Source organism: Salvelinus fontinalis, chromosome 7 (assembly GCF_029448725.1).
Source record: "Salvelinus fontinalis isolate EN_2023a chromosome 7, ASM2944872v1, whole genome shotgun sequence".
In the NCBI taxonomy this organism is placed as follows: domain Eukaryota; kingdom Metazoa; phylum Chordata; class Actinopteri; order Salmoniformes; family Salmonidae; genus Salvelinus; species Salvelinus fontinalis.
In genome coordinates, this window is record NC_074671.1 from 65,128,466 (window position 1) to 65,151,229 (window position 22,764).

The 22,764-nt window shown below is 39.3% G+C and overlaps 2 protein-coding genes across 2 annotated transcripts in view; both read right to left on the reverse strand.

Annotated features, from left to right (window-relative positions):
• The window catches only part of LOC129860120 (zinc finger protein 91-like), a 398,291-nt gene that overhangs the window by 305,984 nt on the left and 69,543 nt on the right, over positions 1–22,764 (reverse strand). The window lies entirely within an intron of this gene.
• On the reverse strand, positions 6,108–10,421 carry LOC129858874 (gastrula zinc finger protein XlCGF17.1-like). Its single transcript, XM_055928109.1, has 2 exons — positions 10,379–10,421; positions 6,108–7,863 (listed from the first exon to the last, which is right to left on the reverse strand). Exons 1-2 carry the CDS (start codon positions 10,419–10,421, stop codon positions 6,833–6,835), a joined length of 1,074 nt encoding a protein of 357 aa, XP_055784084.1. The 3' UTR covers positions 6,108–6,832.

Below are 22,764 nucleotides of genomic sequence, written 5' to 3' on the forward strand. Positions count from 1 at the left end.
ACATGTCAATCACATGTATTTTATAAAGCCCTTTTTACAGCTGCAGTTGCCACAAAGTGATTTACAGATACCCTAACCTAACGTATCAGGCGTAAAAGAAACACCACAAGCTTGCGGTTTTCAGGCTTTGGCTTCCTCTCTGCCTTCTCCCTGAAAAACGGATGCTTCCGGTGTTCGTTGACTCCACTGAGGGTGCAGGTACCGAGACTAAAACCCCAAAGAGCTATGCAGAAGCACAGTGGCTAGTAAAAACTCCCTAGAAGGAAGGAACCTAGGAAGAAACCTAGACAGGAACCAGACTGGCCAGGCTCTGGCTGGGCCACTACAGGACATCACGAGACATGTCCAGAAGCCACTCCTGCGTTGTCTTGGCTGTGTGTTTTTCTAGTCGTTGTCCTGTTGGAAGGTGAACCTTCACCCCAGTCTGAAGTCCTGAGCGCTCTGGAGCAGGTTTTCATCAAGAATCTCTCTGACATCTACTGTCAACTGTGGGACCTTATATAGACAGGTGTGTGCCTTTCCAAATCATGTCCAATCAATTGAAGTTACCACAGCTGGACTCCAATCAAGTTGTAGAAACATCTCAAGGATAATCAATGGAAACAGGATGCACCAGAGCTCAATTTCAAGTCTGATAGCAAAGGGTCTGAATACTTATGTAAATAAGTATTTCTGTTTAAATGTGTTTTTTTGTAAACATTTCTAAAAACCTGTTTTCATTTGAATTATGGGGTATTGTGTGTAGATTGCTGAGGAAAACGTTTTATTTAATACATTTTGGAATAAGGCTGTAAAGTAACAAAATGTGGAAAAAGTCAAAGGGGTCTAAATACTTTCGAAAGCACTGTAGCTAATTTAGAAAAACAGGATTGTCTTTTTCTCCCCTTTTTAATGTTACAAATAACAACGGAAATCAACAACTGTCTCTGTTGTCATATGTTTCTTTCTAGTAAGCCTTTTCCCATCCTGGAGTCTGAGACCTTGTGGAAATCTGTGGTAGAGAATAAAGTATGACAATTTAGACACTACATTACCCTACAGTAGTTATCATCATCATGCTTTCCATGGTTTAAGCCTATAGCTAGCTATGCCTTGCTCACTAGTTATTGTGTTGTCCAGCTAGCTATAAAAGTGCTTGCTAACACGAAAGATTTGTTTAACTAACCCAAGATTGACCACACCCTGTTGTTTCCAATGGGGGACTTTTATAATGAAGGCGAACCGTAAATTCCACTGATGTGGATAATTGTTATTATGGCTAGCTTCACACAAAGGTGAGCCCAGCTAGCTAGCGAGTAGCGACCATATCATAGCTATTTGTCAGCTTTAGGTTAGGTAACTTAGCTAGCTACAGTAGCTAGTCAAGGTTAGAAAACTACCTAGCTAATCCAAACAAAACTCAACATACTACATGGAAAGTATATTCTGTACAATGTGATATGGTAACTAGTTAGCTGACGTTATCGTTAGGCCTACTAACGTTTGCTAGCTAAGGTTATGGCACTGCAGTTAACTTCCTATGCTAAATCGTCCAGCAAAATGTATGTAACCCAAAAGAAAACTAAACAAATTGCATGTTAAACGTACCTTTCTCTCTCCTGTCTTGATGTTTCTGTCTCGTCTATAACACTTTTTTTCTTTCGCGGCAATCTATAGTATCATGTACAATTTTTGCACACTGACCTTCTCGACCCCTGTTCTAAAGAAAATTATTTACTTTTTACTCAATACATTTTCCATGACACCCAAAAGTAAACATTACATTTCGAATGCTTAGCAGGACAGGAAAATGGTCCAATTCACAGTTACCAAGAGAACAACCCGGGTCATCCAGGTCGGTGGACTTACTAAACATAAATGCTTTGTTTGTAAATGATGTCTTAGTGTTGGTGTGCCCCTGGCTATTAATCATGTTTTTACATTTTTTTTATTGTAATTTATTTTGTTTACAATTTTGCCATCTGGTTTGTTTAATATAAGGAATGTGAATAATATTTTTTACTTTTGATACTTAAGTATATTTAAAACCCTTATACTTTGACTTTTACTCAAGTATTTTACTGGGTGACTTTCACTTTTATTATGAAGGTGTCTTTACTTTTACTCAAGTATAACAACTGGGTACTTTTTCCACCACTGGCTTTTGGTTCACTGTAATTACAAGTAAGTACCCTTCAAGATAGACTTCATTATTACTGGCCAAATCCTGTGTAACACCTAGTAATTACATTGTACTTGTGTAGATATTAAATATACTCTGTGGTGTACTAGTGTATTTGTTCTCCCACTTGGATGTCATTTCCACACGCTTTAAATGGAGGGCCAGATTGTCAGGGTGGGTAATGTACTGTATAGGTACACATGAATTACTCCTAAAGATACACTTAATTTTAACTAGCTAAATCCTGTGTAAGAACTAGAAATTACATTGTATTTAGGCAAACATTACATGTGCTTTGAAAGTGTCTTGTTCCTCATCTGGGATGAGACTCGTACTAGATCTGTTTTTGTAAGCTCAACCAAGTTAACCCAGATGGTATAAGTCATTATCTTTATATTTTTTTACGCTTATTTTACCAGGTAAATTGACTGAACACATTCTCAGTTACAGCAACAACCTGGGGAATAGTTTTAGTAGAGAGGAGGGGGGATGAATGAGCCAATTGGAAGCTAGGGATGATTAAGGTGGCCATGATGGTATTGTGATTTTATTTTAGACCAGAGGAAAGACTGTCTCCTGCTGGCCCTCCAACACCACTTCCAGCAGCATCTGTTCTCCCATCCAGAGACCGACCAGGACCAACCCTGCTTAGCTTCAGAGGCTAGCTAGCAGTGGGATGCAGGGGGGTATATTGCTGGCAATTATTAATTAGAGCCTATAATACGGACCCCATGAAAGGAAGTGTTACCAGCATCTCTTCTTTATGTATACGCTGGTGTGCTTTAAAAAACCCAAGAGTCAATGTCCGCACCCCCGCCGAAATCAGATTAGCTTAATAGTAAAAAATCCCCATCAAAAGCGTTCTGTTTAAGCTAGAGATGTATTTTTGAATGGGTTGTCTCTCAATCCACCACATCCGCTGATGTTGGCCTTCCGCATCTGCGGTGGAAGGTGGCAGAGCTGCGGTGTTGTTTGTCAGACCATGAGACACCAACTTCTGTCTGTAGCCTACAAGGTGAGACTCACGAACAAGTACATTTTGCTCTAGGATGCCCACAAGTGTCTGAAGGTAGCAGGTACAAGTTAGATTTTTTTTGTTTTTGAGAAGTATATATTGAAAAAAGGGGTTAAATACAGGTAAATATATATATATATATGTTTTACTGATCTTTCTTAATCTCTCAAACATAGGACAGAAACTTCAAAACCAACTTCCCTTTGAAAACTGTTAGCAATGTCATCCCCCGCTCACTATCAAAAGGATTAGCAACTGTCAGGGTCAATTCCATTTCAATTCCAGTCAATTCACAAAGTATCCCAAATTCCAATTCCACATTTTCCTCGTTCAAAAGCTTTGAATAGAATTGGATGTCAGAATGACAGAATTCAACCGAACAATAGACTGGGTCATAATGTATGGAGGTCTAAATGATCAAGATAATTTATAGATAGAACCTGCTCTTACCATGAACAACAGATTTCCCAATCTTCTTCTCCTCTTCCTCATCTTTAATGTTGACATTCAGCTCCAGTGTTTGACTGTTGTCTTCCAGCTTCACTGATGCCATCTCTGGATCTTACAGTACAAACTAGGCTCCACTGTCACAATCAGGACCAATTGACTGTGGGTTTGGAGTATGGCAGGAGAGAGGTAGGCTGGGTTTGTCCTCACTGTTAATCTGTCAACTCTGAATAGGATCCCAGTTCTAAATAGAAGTCGGAGATCAACTTCTTCCCCTGTGCATGCCACATCCCCTCCCATTGTAATATTACATATGAACACATTTTGAACAATTGCTTCCTAAAATGCTGTGGTACTTACTAACAAAATAGGAAAGGTTGTGGTAGACGTGGGCCTTCACTGGCGAGTTCACAGCTCTTCCACTCTGAACAATGGGGCGTGGAAAGGTTAACACAAGCTCCTCTCTGGTTCCATTCGGCAAGAGAGTTCACAGCTCTGTTACTCTGAACAATGGGGCGTGGAAAGGTTAACACAAACTCCTCTCTGGTTCCATTCGGCAAGAGAGGTCACAGTTCTGTTACTCTGAGCATTCATAACAATGACACCCTCAAATGCACCATCAATACCAGAGTTCTACAAGACTGTTTATGTAATCAACAGGGCATTTCAACAGCATGAGCCTCAATATAATCCTGGGTATATATTGAGCTCTAACAATGAAGAATGAATTCTGTAGTGGTGTGAGAAAGGTAACACAAACTTCCTCTCTGGTTCCATCCCCCAATAGTAACTGGGTCATTATTGGATTGTGGTGGTAATGCTGTCCCTGGACTTTGGCACCATAGAAAACACTTTAAAATAAGAAATAATCCTTTGTTTGTTTTATTTAACTGTTTTTAATAGGAAACATATTTAAGTAATTTGTTATACTGCAAATGGGCTTGTCCCCATGGTGATGTCTAGAGATGTAGTGACATGTTTTGAGTAGACAGGCATGTAAATTATTTTGAATACTGTGAATTAAACAAATCATTGTATTTTCTGTATAGATAACCAAAAAAACAAAGGTTGACCAACACAAATTCATGTAGAATGTTTATTTTTCATAGGAAGATCAATTAAGTTCATTGCAGTTATACAAATACATTAACCAATGACTAAAGTAATCAATCTAGTTTTCTAAGGCAATTTAATAAACACTTGTAGTCATTTCAGAGCCTGCATATCATTAAACAAAAGTAGTTTTGTAGTTAAAAATAATCCACCCAAAGTAATGGTGAAAACTGATCATCACACCATCTCTATCTGATACATGTTGTGTCTACTAACTCATTCCCACAGAAAACTGCAGAGGGACAACTTGGTGTCAGAGCAAAATGTATTATATGTAACAAAAAGCCATACCACACACTTTAGTATGATACAGTATGCTTTGTTACATTACATTGGCCTACAAATGTAAAATGAGTCGTACAATATAATAAGATTTGTATGACGTATAGTATGTTACGAATTACAATTCGTACAATATGTTACGTATATTTGACTTATTCCAATTTGTTGTTGCTAACGTTAATGAACATGCTAAGTAGTTGCATCCTAACCTAACATGCTTATTAGTACACTATATAAACAGAAAAGTATATAGACACCCCTTCAAATTAGTAGAGTCGGCTATTTCAGCCACACCCGTTACTGACAGGTGAATAAAATCGAGCACACAGCCATGCAATCTCCATAGACAAACATTGGCAGTAGAATGGCCTGAAGAGCTCAACGACTTTCAAAGTGGCATCGTCATGGGATGCCACCTTACCAACAAGTCAGTTTGTCAAATATCTGCCCTGCTAGACCTGCCCCAGTCAACTATAAGTGTTGCTATTGTGAAGTGGAAACGTCTAGGAGCGAAGCGGTAGGTCACACAAGCGTACAGAATGGGACCGCCAAGTGCTGAAGCGTGTAAGAATTGTCTGTCCTCGGTTGCAACAATCACTACTGAGTTCCAAACTGCCTCTGGAAGCAACGTCAACACAAGAACTGTTCGTCAGGAGCTTCACAAAAAATGGGTTTCTATGGCCGAGCAGCCGCAAACAAGCCTAAGATCACCATGCGCAATGCCAAGCGTCAGCTGGAGTTGTGTAAAGCTCACCGCCATTGGACTCTGAAGCAGTGGAAACACGTTCTCTGGAGTTATGAATCACGCCTTATCATCTGGAAGTCTGATGGACAAATCTGGGTTTGGCGGATGCCAGAAGAATGCTACCTGTCCCAATGCATAGTGCCAGCTGTAACGTTTGGTGGAGGAGGAATAATGGTCTGAGGCTGTTTTTCATGGTTCGGGCTAGGCCCTTTAGTTCCAGTGAAGGGAAATCATAACGCCACAGCATACAATGACATTCTAGACGATTCTGTGCTGCCAACTTTGTGGCAACAGTTTGATGAAGACCCTTTCCTGTTTCTGCATGACAATGCTCCTATACACAAAGCGAGGTACATTCAGTAATGGTTTATCTAGATCGGTGTGGAATAACTTGACTGGCCTGCACAGAGCCCTGACCTGAACCCCATTTAACAACTTTGGGATGAATTGGAATGACAACTTCGAGCCAGGCCTAATCGCCCAACATCACTTGTGACTGAATGAAAGAAAGTCCCCACAGCAATGTTCCAACATCTAGTGGAAAGCCTTCCCAGAAGAGTGGAGGCTGTTATTTCAGCAAAGGGGGGACCAAGTCCATATTAATGTCCATGATTTTGGAATGAGATGTTCGACGAGCAGGAGTCCACATACTTTTGGTCATGCAATGTTGTTGCAAAGTTGCTTATTAGCTAAAATGCTAAAGTACATGTTGATGTGTTTCTATGTTTTGTAGTAAAAAAGATGGAGAATGATCATTTCCAATGGCATTCTATAATGCTCCCTTTCCTCTGCACAGTTAACACAGTGAGAACAAAAATATGATTACAATATAGTGTTAACGTTATCAAATTCACTGTTACCACTTCCTTTATGAGATGAGAATGAGGTGATGTAGTGACTAATCTTGGCTGGTCTGAGACAACTGATGAGGTTTCTCACCTGTATGTATACATTGATGTGTTTTTAAGGTGGCCAATCGGGAGAAACTCTTCGCACAGTCAGAGCAACAGTAAGGCTTCTCTCCTGTGTGTGTTCTCTGATTTCCTTTTAGCTCAGTTGATGTTGTGAATCATTTTACAAAGTCAGAGCAGAAGTAAGGCTTCTCTCCTGTATGTATACGTTCATGTCTTTTTAAGTTGCCCAGTCGGGAGAAACTCTTTCCACAGTCAGAGCAGGAGTAAGGCTTCTCTCCTGTGTGTGTTCTCTGATGAATTTTTAGGTTAGTTGATGATGTGAAGCATTTTACACAATTAGAGCAGAAGTAAGGCTTCTCTCCTGTGTGTGTTCTCTGATGACTTTCAAGACCAGAGTATGTTGTGAAGCATTTTACACAATCAGAGCAGGAGTAAGGCTTCTCTCCTGTGTGTGTTCTCTGATGAACGTTTAGGTCATTTGACGTTGTGAAGCATTTTAAACAGTCAGAGCAGAAGAAAGGCTTCTCTCCTGTATGTATACGTTCATGTGTTTTTAGGTGGCCCAGTCGAGAGAAACTCTTTCCACAGTCAGAGCAAGAGTAAGGCTTCACTCCTGTATGCATACGTTCATGTGCTTTTAAGTTGCTCAGTAGAGAGAAACTCTTCCCACAGGCAGAGCAGGAGTAAGGCTTCTCTCCTGTATGTATACGTTCATGTGTTTTTAGGTGGCCTGGTCTAGAGAAACTCTTTCCACAGTCAGAGCAGGAGAAAGGCTTCTCTCCTGTATGTATACCTTCATGTGTTTTTAGGTGGCCCAGTCGAGAGAAACTTGCCCCACAGTCAGAGCAGGAGTAAGGCTTCTCTCCTGTATGTATATGTTCATGTCTTTTTAAGGTGCCCAGTCGAGAGAAACTCTTTCCACAGTCAGAGCAGAAGTAAGGCTTCAATCCTGTATGTATCCGTTCATGCATTCTCTGATGAACTATCAGAACCTTTAATTTTGTGAAATCCTTCCCACAGTCTGTACAGGAATACAGATTCTTTCCTGTGTGTATTTTTAGGTGTATTTTTAGCTTTGATAGAAATGGGAAAATCTCCTCACAATGTGGGCAGTGGTGAGACCTCTTAGCTCTGTGATCTTCCTGCTGTTGCTCTCTGGATATAGAGAATTTCTCAACATGGTCTCCTGTGTGAACAACATCATAAGAACCAGTCAGTTGGTGTGATATACAGTACCAGTCCAAAATTTGGACACACCTACTCATTCCAGGGTTTTTCTTTATTCTCACTATTTTCTACATTGTAGATTAACAGTGAAGACATCAAAACTATGGAATCATGTAGTAACCAAAAAAGTGTTATATTTTAGATTCTTCAAAGTAGCCACCCTTTGCCTTGATGACAGCTTTGCACTCTTCGCATTCTCTCAACCAGCTTCACCTGGAATGCTTTACCAACAGTTTGAAGGACTTCCCACATATGCTGAGCACATGTTGGCTGCTTTTCCTTCACTCTGCGGTCCAACTCATCCCAAGCCATCTCAATTGGAGAAGGACGGATTCACGTAGTCTCCTCTGAACAGTTGATGTTGAGATGTGTCTGTTACTTGAACTCTGTGAAACATTTATTTGGGCTGCAAATTCTGAGGCTGTTAAATCTAATGAACTTATCCTCTGCCGCAGAGGTATCTCTGGGTCTTCCTTTCCTGTGGCGGTCCTCATGAAAGCCCAGTTTCATCATAGTGCTTGATGGTTTTTGAGACCGCACTTGAAGACACTTTCAAAGTTCTAGAAATGTCTCGCATTGACCAACCTTCATGTCTTAAATGATGTACTGTCATTTCTATAGCACCCCTACTGTGTCACAACACAACTGATTGTCTCAAACGCATTAAAAAGGTATTCCACAAATTAACTTTTAACAAGGCACACCTGTTAATTGAAATGCATTCCAGGTGACTTCCTCATGAAGATGGTTGAGAGCATGCCAAGAGTGTGCAAAGCTGTTATCAAGGCAAAGGGTGGCTACTTTGAAGAATCTCAAATCTAAAATAAATGTTTATTTGTTTAACATTTTTTTGGTTTCTACATGATTCCACATGTGTTATTTAAAAGTTTGTTTTCACTATTATTCTACAATATAGAAAATAGTAAAAATTAAGAAAAACCCTGGAATGACTAGGTGTGTCCAAACTTTTGACTGGTACTGTCAATGTCAATCAAATGTATTTTATGAAGCCCTTTTTACATCAGCAGTTGTCACAAAGTGCTTTACAGAAACCCATCCTGAAACCACAAAGAGCAACCAATGCAGATGTAGAAGCACAGTGGTCAGGAAAAACTCCCTAGAAAGCAGGAACCTTGGAAGAAACGCAGAGAGGAACCAGGCCCAAAGGGGTGGCCAGGCCTCTTCTGGCTGTACTGGGTGACATATGTATTCATATCAGTAGGCTGTACAATACAAAAGGGGAAAAAAACTATTCTAAAAGTGGGTAAGAGTTGAAAGCTAAAAAGGGGCGTGTCATCCTCCACTTACTATCACAAGGGTTAGTAACTACACAGACTAATTTCATAGAACTTTAAAACACTGGCAATTTGTCTACTTCACATCTTCAGTCTACTCTCTGATCACTGCAAACAGACCAGTTAATAAAATAAATGCTGACAATACTGGTGTCAAACCATGCAAGTCTCAGTAGCATGAAATAACATCTACCTTCTCAATGAAAAGGTTCTACTGTAACTTTTCATGCAGTGGGAAGTTGGAATGAATAACACAAACTTAGTTAGATAGAACCTGCTCTTACCATGAGAAACAGATTTCCCAATCTTCTCTTCCTCTTCTTCATCTTTAATGATGACATTCAGCTCCAGTGTTTGACTGCAGTCTTCCAGCTTCACTGATGCCATCTCTGGATCCTGCAGTGCAAACTGGGCTCCACTGTCACAATCAGGACCCAGTGACTGTAGGTTTAAACTCAGTGTGGAAGGAGAGAGGCAGGCTGGGTTTGTCCTCACTGTTGATGTTACCGGCCTCAGACTTAATTCTAGTCGTCCTGTAGTAACAATGAGAAACAGACACAAAGTTATTGTCTTGACAGTTCTGGCACTTTCTTTATTCTCTAAAAATATATTATATTTCTTCTTCTCAATTATCTAATTCAGTGCTTGACTTGGACTGAAATAGGTGCCGGTACTGTTTATATTTATGTGCAGGAGATCCACAATACTGTTGAGCTAATATTCTATAATAGGAACATGAACTCAAACAGTAGAAATTTGAGGTACCGGTACTCAGCTCCGGTGAGCTCCTGTCCAAGTCAAGAACTGATCTCATTTCAATAGATCTGGTAAGTAAGCATTGACAACAAAACATAAATGAATTAATATTAGACAAAGTACACACTTTAAAATTAGTCTACACAACATAAATTAAGCTACACAATGTAAGTGCACTTAAACTATAGTAGATTTCCCAAATTCACATTGTTTTAGGCAGCACTATGTGCTATTTTCCTTAATAACCTTGTCTTCACTTTATTATTTCAATCAATTGTATTTCCCGTTCACACCATAGTAACATTTATAGATAAATATAGAAACAACTGAATGTGTCTGAATATTAGTACACATGTAGAAAACTGATAATCATTACATTCAGCTTCAAAACTTTAGTGTGACCGTGAAATTGTCTCTCTGCACCAGCACTGAAGCCCATTGGCGCAGACCAAGTGGACAGCGCCATTTTACCAGCTTCTGAATTTTATACAAAACCAATAACATGCTAAACAAACTCAGAAATCTCAAATAAATGTATTCTTTATTAAATGACCTTGAGGAAATTATGTCCATCCATTCAGACAAACCCAAAGTGTCTAGCTATGTGAATATCTATGTGTATCACGTTCACTCGGTTTGACACAAAAATAACAACCCTTTACCAAACGTGATGATACCTTAACGGATGTTACCTAGCATGGTATGACATGTTCTTCTGATATTAGGAAGTTTAAACCTGCTACTACATACCTGTAGTAATAAATAGAAACGGACACAAGGGTTATCTTCTTAACATCACAGTTCTTGCGCTTTCTTTATTCTGAAGAATGGTGCGTGCCTGTCTGGAACTTCCTGTTCCCCCACTACCACAGTGCATCCACAGATAGAACAATGAGACAGATATTTCACCAGATGTATAAATGTGAAGGATCCGCTTAGCGTTTCCACTCACTACCAAATATGGTAGTGAGAGGAAGCCCGCTGGCCAGCAGTGGACATAGGAGATTTGCTGTACAGCCCTGATACTTGACACCTCAACCTCTTTCACCCTAACAGGGCACTTGGGGTATTCGGGAATATGACCCCCACCACATTTGCAACATTTTACATTCAGTCTTAACATATTCCTTCCGTCTGCAAACACGTGGCCAAACCTTTTGCATTTCTTCCATTGCATCAGGTTTTACACCAACTCTCTCATGGGGTATATTATATCCCAGCTTTACATAGGGTGGTAGATACTCTTCATCAAACATCAATAATAGATATTAACTTTGCTCCTTTTTCACATTCTCCATACGGGTCAAATATTTTTATTTATATTTATTTAAGCTTTATTAAACTAGGCAATTCAGTTAAGCACAAATTCTTATTTATAATGACGGCCTACAAGGAAACAGTGAGTTAACTGCTTTGTTCAAGGGCAGAACGGCATATTTTTACCTTGTCAGCTCGGGGATTCGATGCTCTAACCACTAGGCTACCTGCTGCACGTCAAGTGATGTGTCCTTCTTCTTCTTCTTTGGGATTTGGTTGGCGAATCGCATCAAACTTTTACGTGCATACACCGCCACCTACTGTACTGGTGTGAGGGATTTCACAGCCGACATGCATTCAATTCATTGATACATAATTCATACATAGAATTGACCTTCCAACTATTAGCCCTCTAAAAAATGGGAGGAAAAGGTGTCACGCAGGTGACTGATCTCCTCAGACCAATTGACAGTACGCCCAAAACATTGTTCTGGTAACCAAAAGGGATATCTCAGTTTCAAGGTCTCAGCTTGGAGAAGAAGAATCCTCGTGAGGTATTGGTCGGTCACATGCAGGAACCAAACTTTAATGATGAATTAATGATGAATTAGCTAAATCATGCAAATATAATTTGTCTGTCTAAGCAGTATAAAGGAGAACTAACGGGACTGCCCCGGCAGAGCTCCCGACCGATGTGTACTATGGTGCTTTAGGTTTTTTGGAACCTCTCCAGCTTGCTGATAATAAATTATTAATTTAACTTCTCTAGGGTAGGGGGCAGCATTTTCACGTTTGGATAAAAAGCATACCCAAATTCAACTGCCAGCTACTCATCCCCAGAAGATAAGATATGCATATTGTCAGTAGATTTGGATAGAAAACACTCTGAAGTTTCTAAAACTGTTTGAATCATGTCTGTGAGTATAACAAAACTTATTTAGCAGGCGAAACCCCAAGGACAAACCATTCAGATTTTTTTTTTTTAGGTCACTCTTTTCAATGAGGTTTCATTGGGAAACCAGATTTCTAAGCGACCTGCTTGCAGTTCCTACGGCTTCCACTGGATGTCAACAGTCCTGAGAAATTGGTTGAGGTTATTCCTTTGTGTATTGAAGAAGTACGGCCATCTTGAAGTCGAGTCACTCGAGGTGTCCTGTTAGATAGAAGCGTGTGAGCAGAAAGCTGGCTTTAGTTGGTTTTAATCCTGTATTGAACACAGATCATCCCGCCTTCAATTTGATCGATTATTTACGTTAAAAAATAACTAAAGTTGTATTACAAAAGTAGTTTGACATTTTTTGGCAAAGTTTACAGGTAACCTTTGAGATATTTTGTAGTCACATTTGAGCAATTTGGCAGTGGTGTTTTTCTGGATCAAACACGCCAAATAAATGTACATTTTGGATATATATATCGACGGAATTAATCGAACAAAAAGACCATTTGTGATGTTTATGGTACATATTATAGTGCCAACAACAGAAGCTCGTCAAAGGTAAGGTATGAATTATATTTTTATTTCTGCGTTTTGTGTCGCACCTGCAGGGTTGAAATATGCTGATCTCTCTTTGTTTACAATGGTGCTATGCTCAGATAATAGCATCGTATGCATTCGCCGAAAAGCCTATTTGAATTCTGACATGTTGGCTGGATTCACAACCAGTGTAGCTTTAATTTGGTATCTTTCATGTGTGATTTAATGAAAGTTTGATTTTATAGTAATTTTCATAGTAATTAATTTTAATTTGGCGCTCTGCATTTTCTCAGGCTTTTTGCCAAGTGAGACAATAGCGTCCCGCCTCAACTCAGATCTTTGGATATAAATATGAACTTTACCGAACAAAACATACATGTATTGTGTAACATGAAGTCCTATGAGTGTCATCTGATGAAGATCATCAAAGGTTAGTGATTCATTTTATCTCTATTTCTGCTTTTTGTTACTGCTCTCTTTGGCTGGAAAAATGGCTGTCTTTTTCTGTGACTTGGCTCATACCTAACATAATCGTTTGGTGTGCTTTCGTCGTAAAACCTTTTTGAAATCGGACACTTTGTCTGGATTTACAACAAGTGTATCTTTAAAATGGTGTAAAATACTTGTATGTTTGAGGAATTTAAATTATGGGATTTCTGTTGTTTTGAATTTGGCGACGTGCAGTTTCACCGGCTGTTGACGAGGTGGGACACTACCGTCCCACATACCCTAGAGCAGTTAAGTTTGACTGAGTCCCTTTGTGGTGATTTTCCACGACTAAAACCCACCACCCCATTCCACTATTTAACCCTATCTAGTCCTACGCCAGACCACTACCACTCAACACCTTCTGCAGCTGTTCTGCAATAAATCCTCGTAATCCCAAGTACTTCTTTGCCGCGGCCACCACAACCTCTATTTACTGTTACTTTCTATCCATTTCTGCAGTACAATTGACAACCATGGCTATAAATGCTAAAAAGCCCACCTTGCCGAAGCACATACTCTTCCCATCTCTCTCTCTCTTGGTCTCCCCCCCCCCCCAATCCCCTGCTCCCCCCCCCACAAACCCTATTTTTACGCTGCTGCTACTCTCTGTTTATCATATATGCATAGTCACTTTAACTATACATTCATGTACATACTACCTCAATTGGGCCGACCAACCAGTGCTCCCGCACATTGGCTAACCGGGCAATCTGCATTTCTCCTGTAGCTCTTCTAAAAGTTCTGTGTGATCCTCCATTTCATATTCACTCAAAACATTCCACTTTTCTCTGGGAGACTAGTCAGGATCGAGGGAAAGGTGAATGGAGCAAAGTACTGAGAGATCCTTGATGAAAACAGCAAAGACAATGCAGGAGTGGCTTCGGGACAAGTCTCTAAATGTCCTTGAGTGGCCCAGCTAGAGCCTGGACTTGAACCCGATCGAACATCTCTGGCGAGACCAGAAAATAGCTGTGCAGCAACGCTTCCCATCCAACCTGACAGAGCTTGAGACGACCTGCCGAGAAGGGAGAAACTCCCCAAATACAGGTGTGCCAAGATTCTAGCGTCATACCCAAGAAGATTCGAGGCTGTAATCGCTGCCGAAGGCGCTTCAACAAAGTACTGAGTAAAGGGTCTGAATAATTGTATAAATGTAATATTTCCTTTAAAAAAATATATATATATATATATATATATATATATACACACATTTTGTAAAATGTAAAAAAAAAAAAACTTTTTATTTGTCATTATGGGGTATTGTGTGTAGACTGGTGAGGGAAACAAACAATTTAATTTATTTTAGAATAAGGCTGAAATGTAACAAAATGTGGGAAAAGTCAAGGGGTCTGAATAATTTTCCAATGTACTGTGTGCTGAATCCTTTCACCAAGGTTGCTTCCCCTCCTCTCTAAGGAGCGTTTTACTCTCATTCTGAAGCCTGATAAATCCCCAACAAGATGTATAAGTTCAGACCCATTTCCCTTCTGAACTCAGACTCAAGAATTAACGATAAAGCCTTAGCCAGGAGATTGGATGGAGTTCTCCCATATCTAATACACCAAGACCAAAATTACTACGTGAAAAACCATCAAGGTTTTCACAATGTGAGGAGAGTACTAAACATAGTTCACATGTCAAGGGTCCCCTGATACTGCCATACTCTCACTTGATGAAGAGAAGGAATTCCATAGAGTTGAGTGGTCTTATTTCAAGTGTTTAAGAGATTTGGGAACTACTTCTGTAAATGGAATAAGATATGATATACCGACCCCACTGCAGAAGTTGCAACTAACAACTTGTTTTCACAACCTTTTAAGCTTTTTCAGGGGACGAGATAAGGACAAGTCCAGGACTCTTTCTTTTAGCCATTGCAGTAAGGGCCCACCCGTCAATTAGTGGAATTAAAACAGATTTTGAACATTGAGTGGACCTGTATAGTGATGATACCCTCTTATTCCTAACAGATCTAAAGAACTCTTCCCTCTACAATTTAATTAATAACTGGTCAGTTTTTTGAGTTTAAAGTTAATAAAAACCAAATCTTCCATCCTTTTCCTCAACAAGAAAGATACTGAATCCAGTTGTACAGCATTTATTTGTGAATACAGAACAAGGTTTCACATATCTTGGTATTAAAATCACACCAGAAATTAGCTCCCTGAGCTCAACAAATTATGAACCAATGGTAACGAGTGTAACATAATCCATCAACAGATTAACATTACTGCTTGCATCTACTATTGGTAGAATAAATATCATTAAGATGAATATTCTGCCCAAATGTCTTTATCTATTTCAATCAATTCCTCTGGCTCCACCAACTTTATTTTCCCCAAAGATCTGAAAGATACCTGGAGCAACAGAAAACAAAGGCTTAGACTTTCTCTTCTTTATTTGGCCTATGACAGAGGGGGGTTGCAACATCCAAACCTACAGTGGTATTACTGGGCTGCACAAATTAGGGCTGCAATGTTTTGGTTCTCCAAGAAACCATACCTACCCTGGTGGCACATGGAAATGTTATCCACAACAGGCTTAACTTTGAAGAATAATACTAATCCCTTTGTTAAAAACACCAACTATATGGCACAAAGTACAGCAATATCTGGGTGAATCCCCTGTATTATCCAGTTTTACACCAATTTGGGACAATGACAATTTCACTGCTGGTAAAATTGATTGGGGTTAAAAGAATGGACAAGAAAAGGACTAATACAATAAAAAGGGCTCATGTCATTTGAAGAACTAAAGGGACAATTTAACTTACCACAAAGCATTTTTTCAAATACTTACAAATGAGAAGCTTTTCCAGTCTAAAACAATCAGACCTACAACCTCTTTCGACCACTTTAGAAATGCTCTCTGTTAATGTATGTTATGGGAGAGGTCACATGACGTCATTATATGGGAAAATGGTAGCTACTCATAAAGACAGCTCTGATAGTAAGAGACTTCAGTGGATACAAGATATGCAGGAAGATATTTCAGCAGAGGACTGGGGTATGATATGCTGTAGAGCTCAGATACAGACAATAAACACCCGCCTGAGATTGTTGCAATACAATTGGACAATGAGAACATATATCACCCTTGTTAAAACCTCTTAGCGCTAGGGGTCAGAACTTTTATTTATTTTTTTAAAAACGTTCCCAACGTAAACGGACATTTTCTCTGGCACAGATCGTAGAATATGCATATAATTTACAGATTAGGATAGAAAACACTCCAAAGTTTCCAAAACTGTCAAAATATTGTCTGTGAGTATAACAATACTTATTCTGCAGACGAAAACCTGAGAAAATATAACCCGGAAGTGATTATTATATATATTTTTTAATCTGTGTTTCATGGACCGTCTATCTTCTATTTAAAGGGGTATCAACCAGATTCCTTTTCCAATGGCTTCCTCGGGCTATGACCAGGCTATAGACATAGTTTCAGGCTTTTATTTTGAAAAATGAACGAGATGTTTCACAAGTAGTCAGGTGTCCTCTGAATGTTTCCTGCGCGCAAGACAGGGGCTCCCCATTTTCATTTTCTCTCTTAAAGAATAGGTTATGGTCCGGTTGAAATATTATCGATTACGTTTGTTAAAAACAACCTGAGGATTGATTATAAAAAACATTTGACATGTTTCTACGACCATTACGGATAGTTTTTGGAATTTATCGAACGGAACAAGGCTTTTGTTTTCTCAACATAATGCGCAACCCAAATGGCGTTTTTTTTGTTGATAAAAGTAATATTTATCGAACAAAAAGAACATTTGTTGTGTAACTGGGAGTCTCGTGAGTGGAAACATCCGAAGATTATCAAAGGTAAGCGATTAATTTTATTGCTTTTCTGACTTTCGTGACCAAGCTAACCAAGCTAATATAAGGCTAACTGTTCTAGCATTGAATGCTACACTCACAAAAGCTTGGAATTCTTACGCTGTAAAGTATATTTTCAAAATCTGACACGATAGGTGGATTAACAACAAGCTAAACTGTGTTTTGGTATATTTCACTTGTGATTGCATGATTATAAATATTTTTAGTCATATTTTTTAATCTGATACGTTTGGGAATTTTCATCTTCCTTTCAGGACCGGAACGAGGCTGTAGTTTTCTCAGCGTAACGCGCAACCCAAATGGCGTTTTTTGTGATAAAAGTAATATTTATCGAACAAAAAGAACATTTGTTGTGTAACTGGGAGTCTCGTGAGTGGAAACATCCGAAGATTATCAAAGGTAAGCGATTCATTTTATTGCTTTTCTGACTTTCGTGACCATGCTAATTTGGGGCTAGCTGTTGTAGCATTTATTGCTATACTCACAAAAGCTTGGATTTCTTTCGCTGTAAAGTATATTTTAAAAATCTGACACGATAGGTGGATTAACAACAAGCTAAACTGTGTTTTGGTATATTTCACTTGTGATTGCATGATTATAAATATTTGTAGTAATATTTATGCATTTGGCGCCCTGCAATTCTAGCGGTTGTTTAGGAAAGTGATCCCGTAAAAGGGATCAGTAGCGCAGAGAAGTTAAGCTCCACAAATCTGACCCCAATACCTCAGACCTGTGTGTTAAATGTAACACACATTTAGGTACCTTGTATCATTGCCTGGAGGAATGTGCTGAGATACAAACGTTTTGGAGCTCAGTATTGCGCTATATCTCTGAGATGACCTCTACCCCAATACCACTAATCCCTAAACTATGCCTCCTAAATCTTTACCCAGAGAATCTCTCTTTACATAGGAGAGAAAAGAAAATGGTTGACCTCTGGCTATTACAAGCTAGACGTTCAATTGCTCTCCACTGGAAGTATGTCAGTTCCCACTCACTTGGTCATTGGTAAAAATAATTAACATCAAGTCTGACTCCAGAGACTTGAAAGCCCCAGAGTTTCACAATATTTGGGATCTGTTTTGTGAGTTTTTGCAAACCAGTGATATTGTAGAAGCATTGGAACTGTAAATCTGTATATTCTCTATATTTTATGTAAATATTGGCTCTAGTCAAAGCGTAATCTGCATTATCTACAACTGTATATTATACTTTATTTATTTATATTATTGGATTTCTTTATGTTTGGTTGTTATGTTTTCATCTCTCTTTGGGTTGGGGGGGTGAAAAAGAAAATACAATTGTATTTATGTAATTGTTCTACTTGGAACTAATAAATATGTGTTAAAAAAAAGAATGATGAGGGCACTGTGTTCTTGGGGACCTTCAACGCTTCAAGGGGCTCCCGAGTGGCGGGAAGCACTGCATCTCATGAAAACATTTCTAAAAATCTGTTTTTTCTTTGTCATTATGGGGTATTGTGTGTAGATTGATGAGGATTCTTTATTTATTATCCATTTTAATCCAGAAATGTGGAAAAAGTCAAGGGGTCTAAATACTTTCCGAATGGGAGAGGGGATACCTAGTCAGTTGTACAACTGAATGCATTCAACTGAAATGTGTCTTCTGCATTTAACCCAAATCAAATGTATTTATATAGCCCTTCTTACATCAGCTGATATCTCAAAGTGCTGTACAGAAACCCAGCCTAAAACCCCAAACAGCAAGCAATGCAGTCCCTCTGAATCAGAGAGGTGCGGGGGGCTGCCATAATCGACATCCACGTCTTTGGCGCCCGGGGAACTGTGGGTGCCTTGCTCAGGGGAAAAAGACAGATTTTTACTTTGTCCGCTCAGGGATTCGATCCAGCAACCTTTTGGTTACTGGCCCAGTGCTCTAACCACTAGGCTACCTGTATGTATTCATATCAGTAGGCTGTGCAATGCAAAAGGAGAAAAAACTATTCTAAAAGTATCTCAAGGTTCAATTCATAGAACTTTAAAACACTGGCAGTTTGTCTACTTCACTTCTTCAGTCTACTCTCTGAACACTCCAGATAGCTCAGTGAATAAAACAAATGCTGGCAATACTGGTATCAAACCATGCAAGTGTCAGTAGCATGAAATAACATCTACCTTCTCATTGAAACAGTTCATCATGAAACAGTTCTACTGCAACTTTTCATACACAGTGGGAAATTGAATAACACAAACTTAGTTAGATAGAACCTGCTCTTACCATGAGAAACAGATTTCCCAATCTTCTCCTCCTCTTCTTCATCTTTAATGTTGACCTTCAGCTCCAGTGTTTGACTGCATTCTTCCAGCTTCACTGATGCCATCTCTGGATCCTGCAGTGCAAACTGGGCTCCACTGTCACAATCAGGACCCAGTGACTGTAGGTTTCTACTCAGTGTGGAAGGAGAGAGGCAGGCTGGGTTTGTCCTCACTGTTGATGTTACCGGCCTCAGACTTAATCTGAGTCGGCCAATAGTAATAAAGAGAAACAGACACAAAAGTTAGTCTTAACAGTTCTGGCACTTTCTTTATTCTCAAAAAATATAGTTAATATTTAGGTGCAAGAGCTCCACAATATTGTCGAGCTAATATTCTATAAGAGGAACATGAGCTCAAATAGTAGACATTTGAGGTGACGGTACTCTGCTCTGGTGAGCTCCTGTCCAAGTCTAGCACTGATCTCATTTCAATAGATCTGGTAGCTAAGCATTGACAACAAAACATTAATTAATTCACATTAGACACAAAGTACATGCTTTAAATTAAGCTACACAACTTAAGTGAACTTAATCTATAGTAGATCTCCTGAAGTTACATAAACGCATAAATTACAATAAAACATTCAGTACAAGGTTGCAGTATGTTTTAGGCAGCACTAAGTACTATTTTCCTGAATAATAGTGTCTTCGCCGTATTTTAGCCACATTACTGGTTCCTGGTTCCTGTGATTAATAATTTTAGCTATTTAAGCGCTGAATAGGTCCATCAGCTACCGAACTTTATCAGGAGTTATCCAGAGACTATTTGCAATGAGAATCAATTTACACAGCGGGAAATGCAGAAGTAATTATTTTTTGCTGTGATCATCTCATCAAAAATGTACAGAGACAAAGTTGAAACGACTGATTATCATGACAATTTAGCTGACAGGGTTCAACTCCCAGACAACAGTGGTTTCAGAGTCCTGCAATAGAGCTGAGATGCTAATATTTGTGTAAACTCTACATAGTTGTGTTCTGTGGGTGTCACTGAGAAGGCTGAACAATCCATAGGTAAGGCTGTAGAGTGCAATATGAATGTCCAATATAAACAAAAGCCCCTCCATACTAAACTGGCGGACTGTAACTGAACGGGGTCAATACGGACCCCGGGTCCCCCAAAAAATATACATAATAATACTTTTTTGGTTGGGCTTCGACCCCTGGTATCATATAAACACACATAATACATGGAAATGTGCAGAATTGCAGGAAATTTGCTTTTAAACAGCCCAAAAAAAAACATCTCGGCCCCATCACAAAATGTGTAGAGTTGCGGGATATTACCTTTAAAACTGCTAAATGTTCTCTCCGCCAACAAGACGGTTGTGAACAGTTTGGGGTCATACGGGTTGCAAGTTAGGGGTTTGTTACAAAACCAATAAATGACAATATTCATCCGGACCTTTGCCACCTAGGAAATGTGTGTGACCGGACCTTCTCAAATAGTACTGGAGTACCCCTGTAATAGACTGACTGGGAAGGTGATTTTTCAGTCAAAGTCCTGCAATAAGAGCTAAGAAGGTAATATTTGTGTTAACTCTTGATAATAGTTTTCTGTTGGTGTCACCTGTTTCATGGGTGAACAATCCAACCTGTTTCATAAGTACATATAAAAATGTCCCCAACGCAATTATGCGGTCTAATACATCCACAGTGGGATTTCAACCGTTTTGTTCTGTTTATTTTCAAACTAATTAATTATTGTAATTAATTTTAAATTAAGTAACACTGCAACCATGTTTAGTGTTATCTAGTCCAAATATGACATGATTCCATTAATTTGTATCAGTTTGCATTACTTTCAATCAGGGCGAACCGAAAATTCTACTTTTGTGGCTAATCGTTGTTGTGGCTAGCTTCACATAGGTAGGGACAAGCGGGTACCAGGGCTGCTTCCAGGAAGAGGACGGAGACGTTGGCCACATTCAGATAGAAATGTATCATGTAGAACGAACATGCCTCTGATTCTAAGGAATCATGTCAGTTCTATTCAAACATTTCTACCTGCAACTTTCCACAACGTTTTTGTACAGAACATCCCCAGGCGAAACCCACTGAGTATGAACCTGGAAATCCTCACAATTTTAAACGTGTGGTGGACACCTCGCCGTGTGCTTGTAAAATATTTTTGAATCACGTTCTTCGCTCACTCGGGTTGACAGAAAAATAAGACAAAACCTTTGGCAAACATGATTTTATTTTACCTTTATTTAACTAGGCAAGTCAGTTAAGAACACATTCCTATTTACAATGACGGCCTACCGGGGAACAGTGGGTTAACTGCCTTGTTCAGAGCAGAACGACAGATTTTTACCTTGTCAGCTCCGGGATTCAATCCATGAACCTTTCGGTTACTGGCCCAACGCTCTAACCACTACGCTACCTGCCGCCCCAACAGCTTGACGGATGTGTTATCTAACATGTTATGACATTCTTTCGATATTAGGCAGTTTAAAAGTGCTATTACATACCTGTAGAAATAAAGAGAAAGGGAAAGCACAGTTCGGGCGTTTTCTTTATTATGAAGAATGGTGAGCGCCAAACCGGAACTTCCTGTCCCCCACTACCACAGTGCAACAGCAACATCTATTGGACTGATGGACTAACTACTGCTAAAGCATGTAAAATATAAAAGGGAACTTGATTAGCTACACAAATAATCCTTGGTTTAAAAAAACTAAAGCGGTGTCTGTTTTAGTGTCTAAGTCTTTCAACCCATTACATATGTATTGTAGATGATTTCTGTGGAAGGCCAAGAAGATCATCAAGAACCTCAGCCACCAGAGCCACGGCCTGTTCACCCTGCTACCATCTATCAGGCGGAGACAGTACAGGTGCATCAAAGCTGGGACAGAGAGAATGAAACCGCTTCTATCTCCAGGCCACAAGACTGTTAAACAGTCATCCTTGATTTGATTTAGAGAATATTGGTGACTAGCAAATTGGCTTGTCCCAATGTGTACTGGTGTCGTGACATGTATTGAGTAGATCAATAAACATGTGTTATTTTGAATTCCATGAATTAAACAAAAGCATTATATTTACTGTAAAGTTAACCCCCCATAACTACAATGATTCAGTAGATCAATAAAGTAACAGTACTCTAGCAGGTCTCCCAGCTGCTTATGTTGATAAAACATGTTAGAGAACAGGTCAGATTTAGCTTTGTGATGCTCAAATCAAATCACATTTATTGGTCACATACACATGGTTAGCAGATGTTAATGTGAGTGTAGCGAAATGCTTGTGCTTCTAGTTCCGACAGTGCAGTAATATCTAACAAGTAATCTAACAATTCCCCAACAACTACCTAATACACACAAATCTAAAGGGGTGAAAGAGAATATGTACATATAAGTATATGGATGAGCAATGGCCGGGCCGAGCGGCATAGGCAAGGTGCAATAGATGATATAAAATACATTATATACATGTGATATGAGTAATGTAAGATATGTAAACATGATTAAAGTGG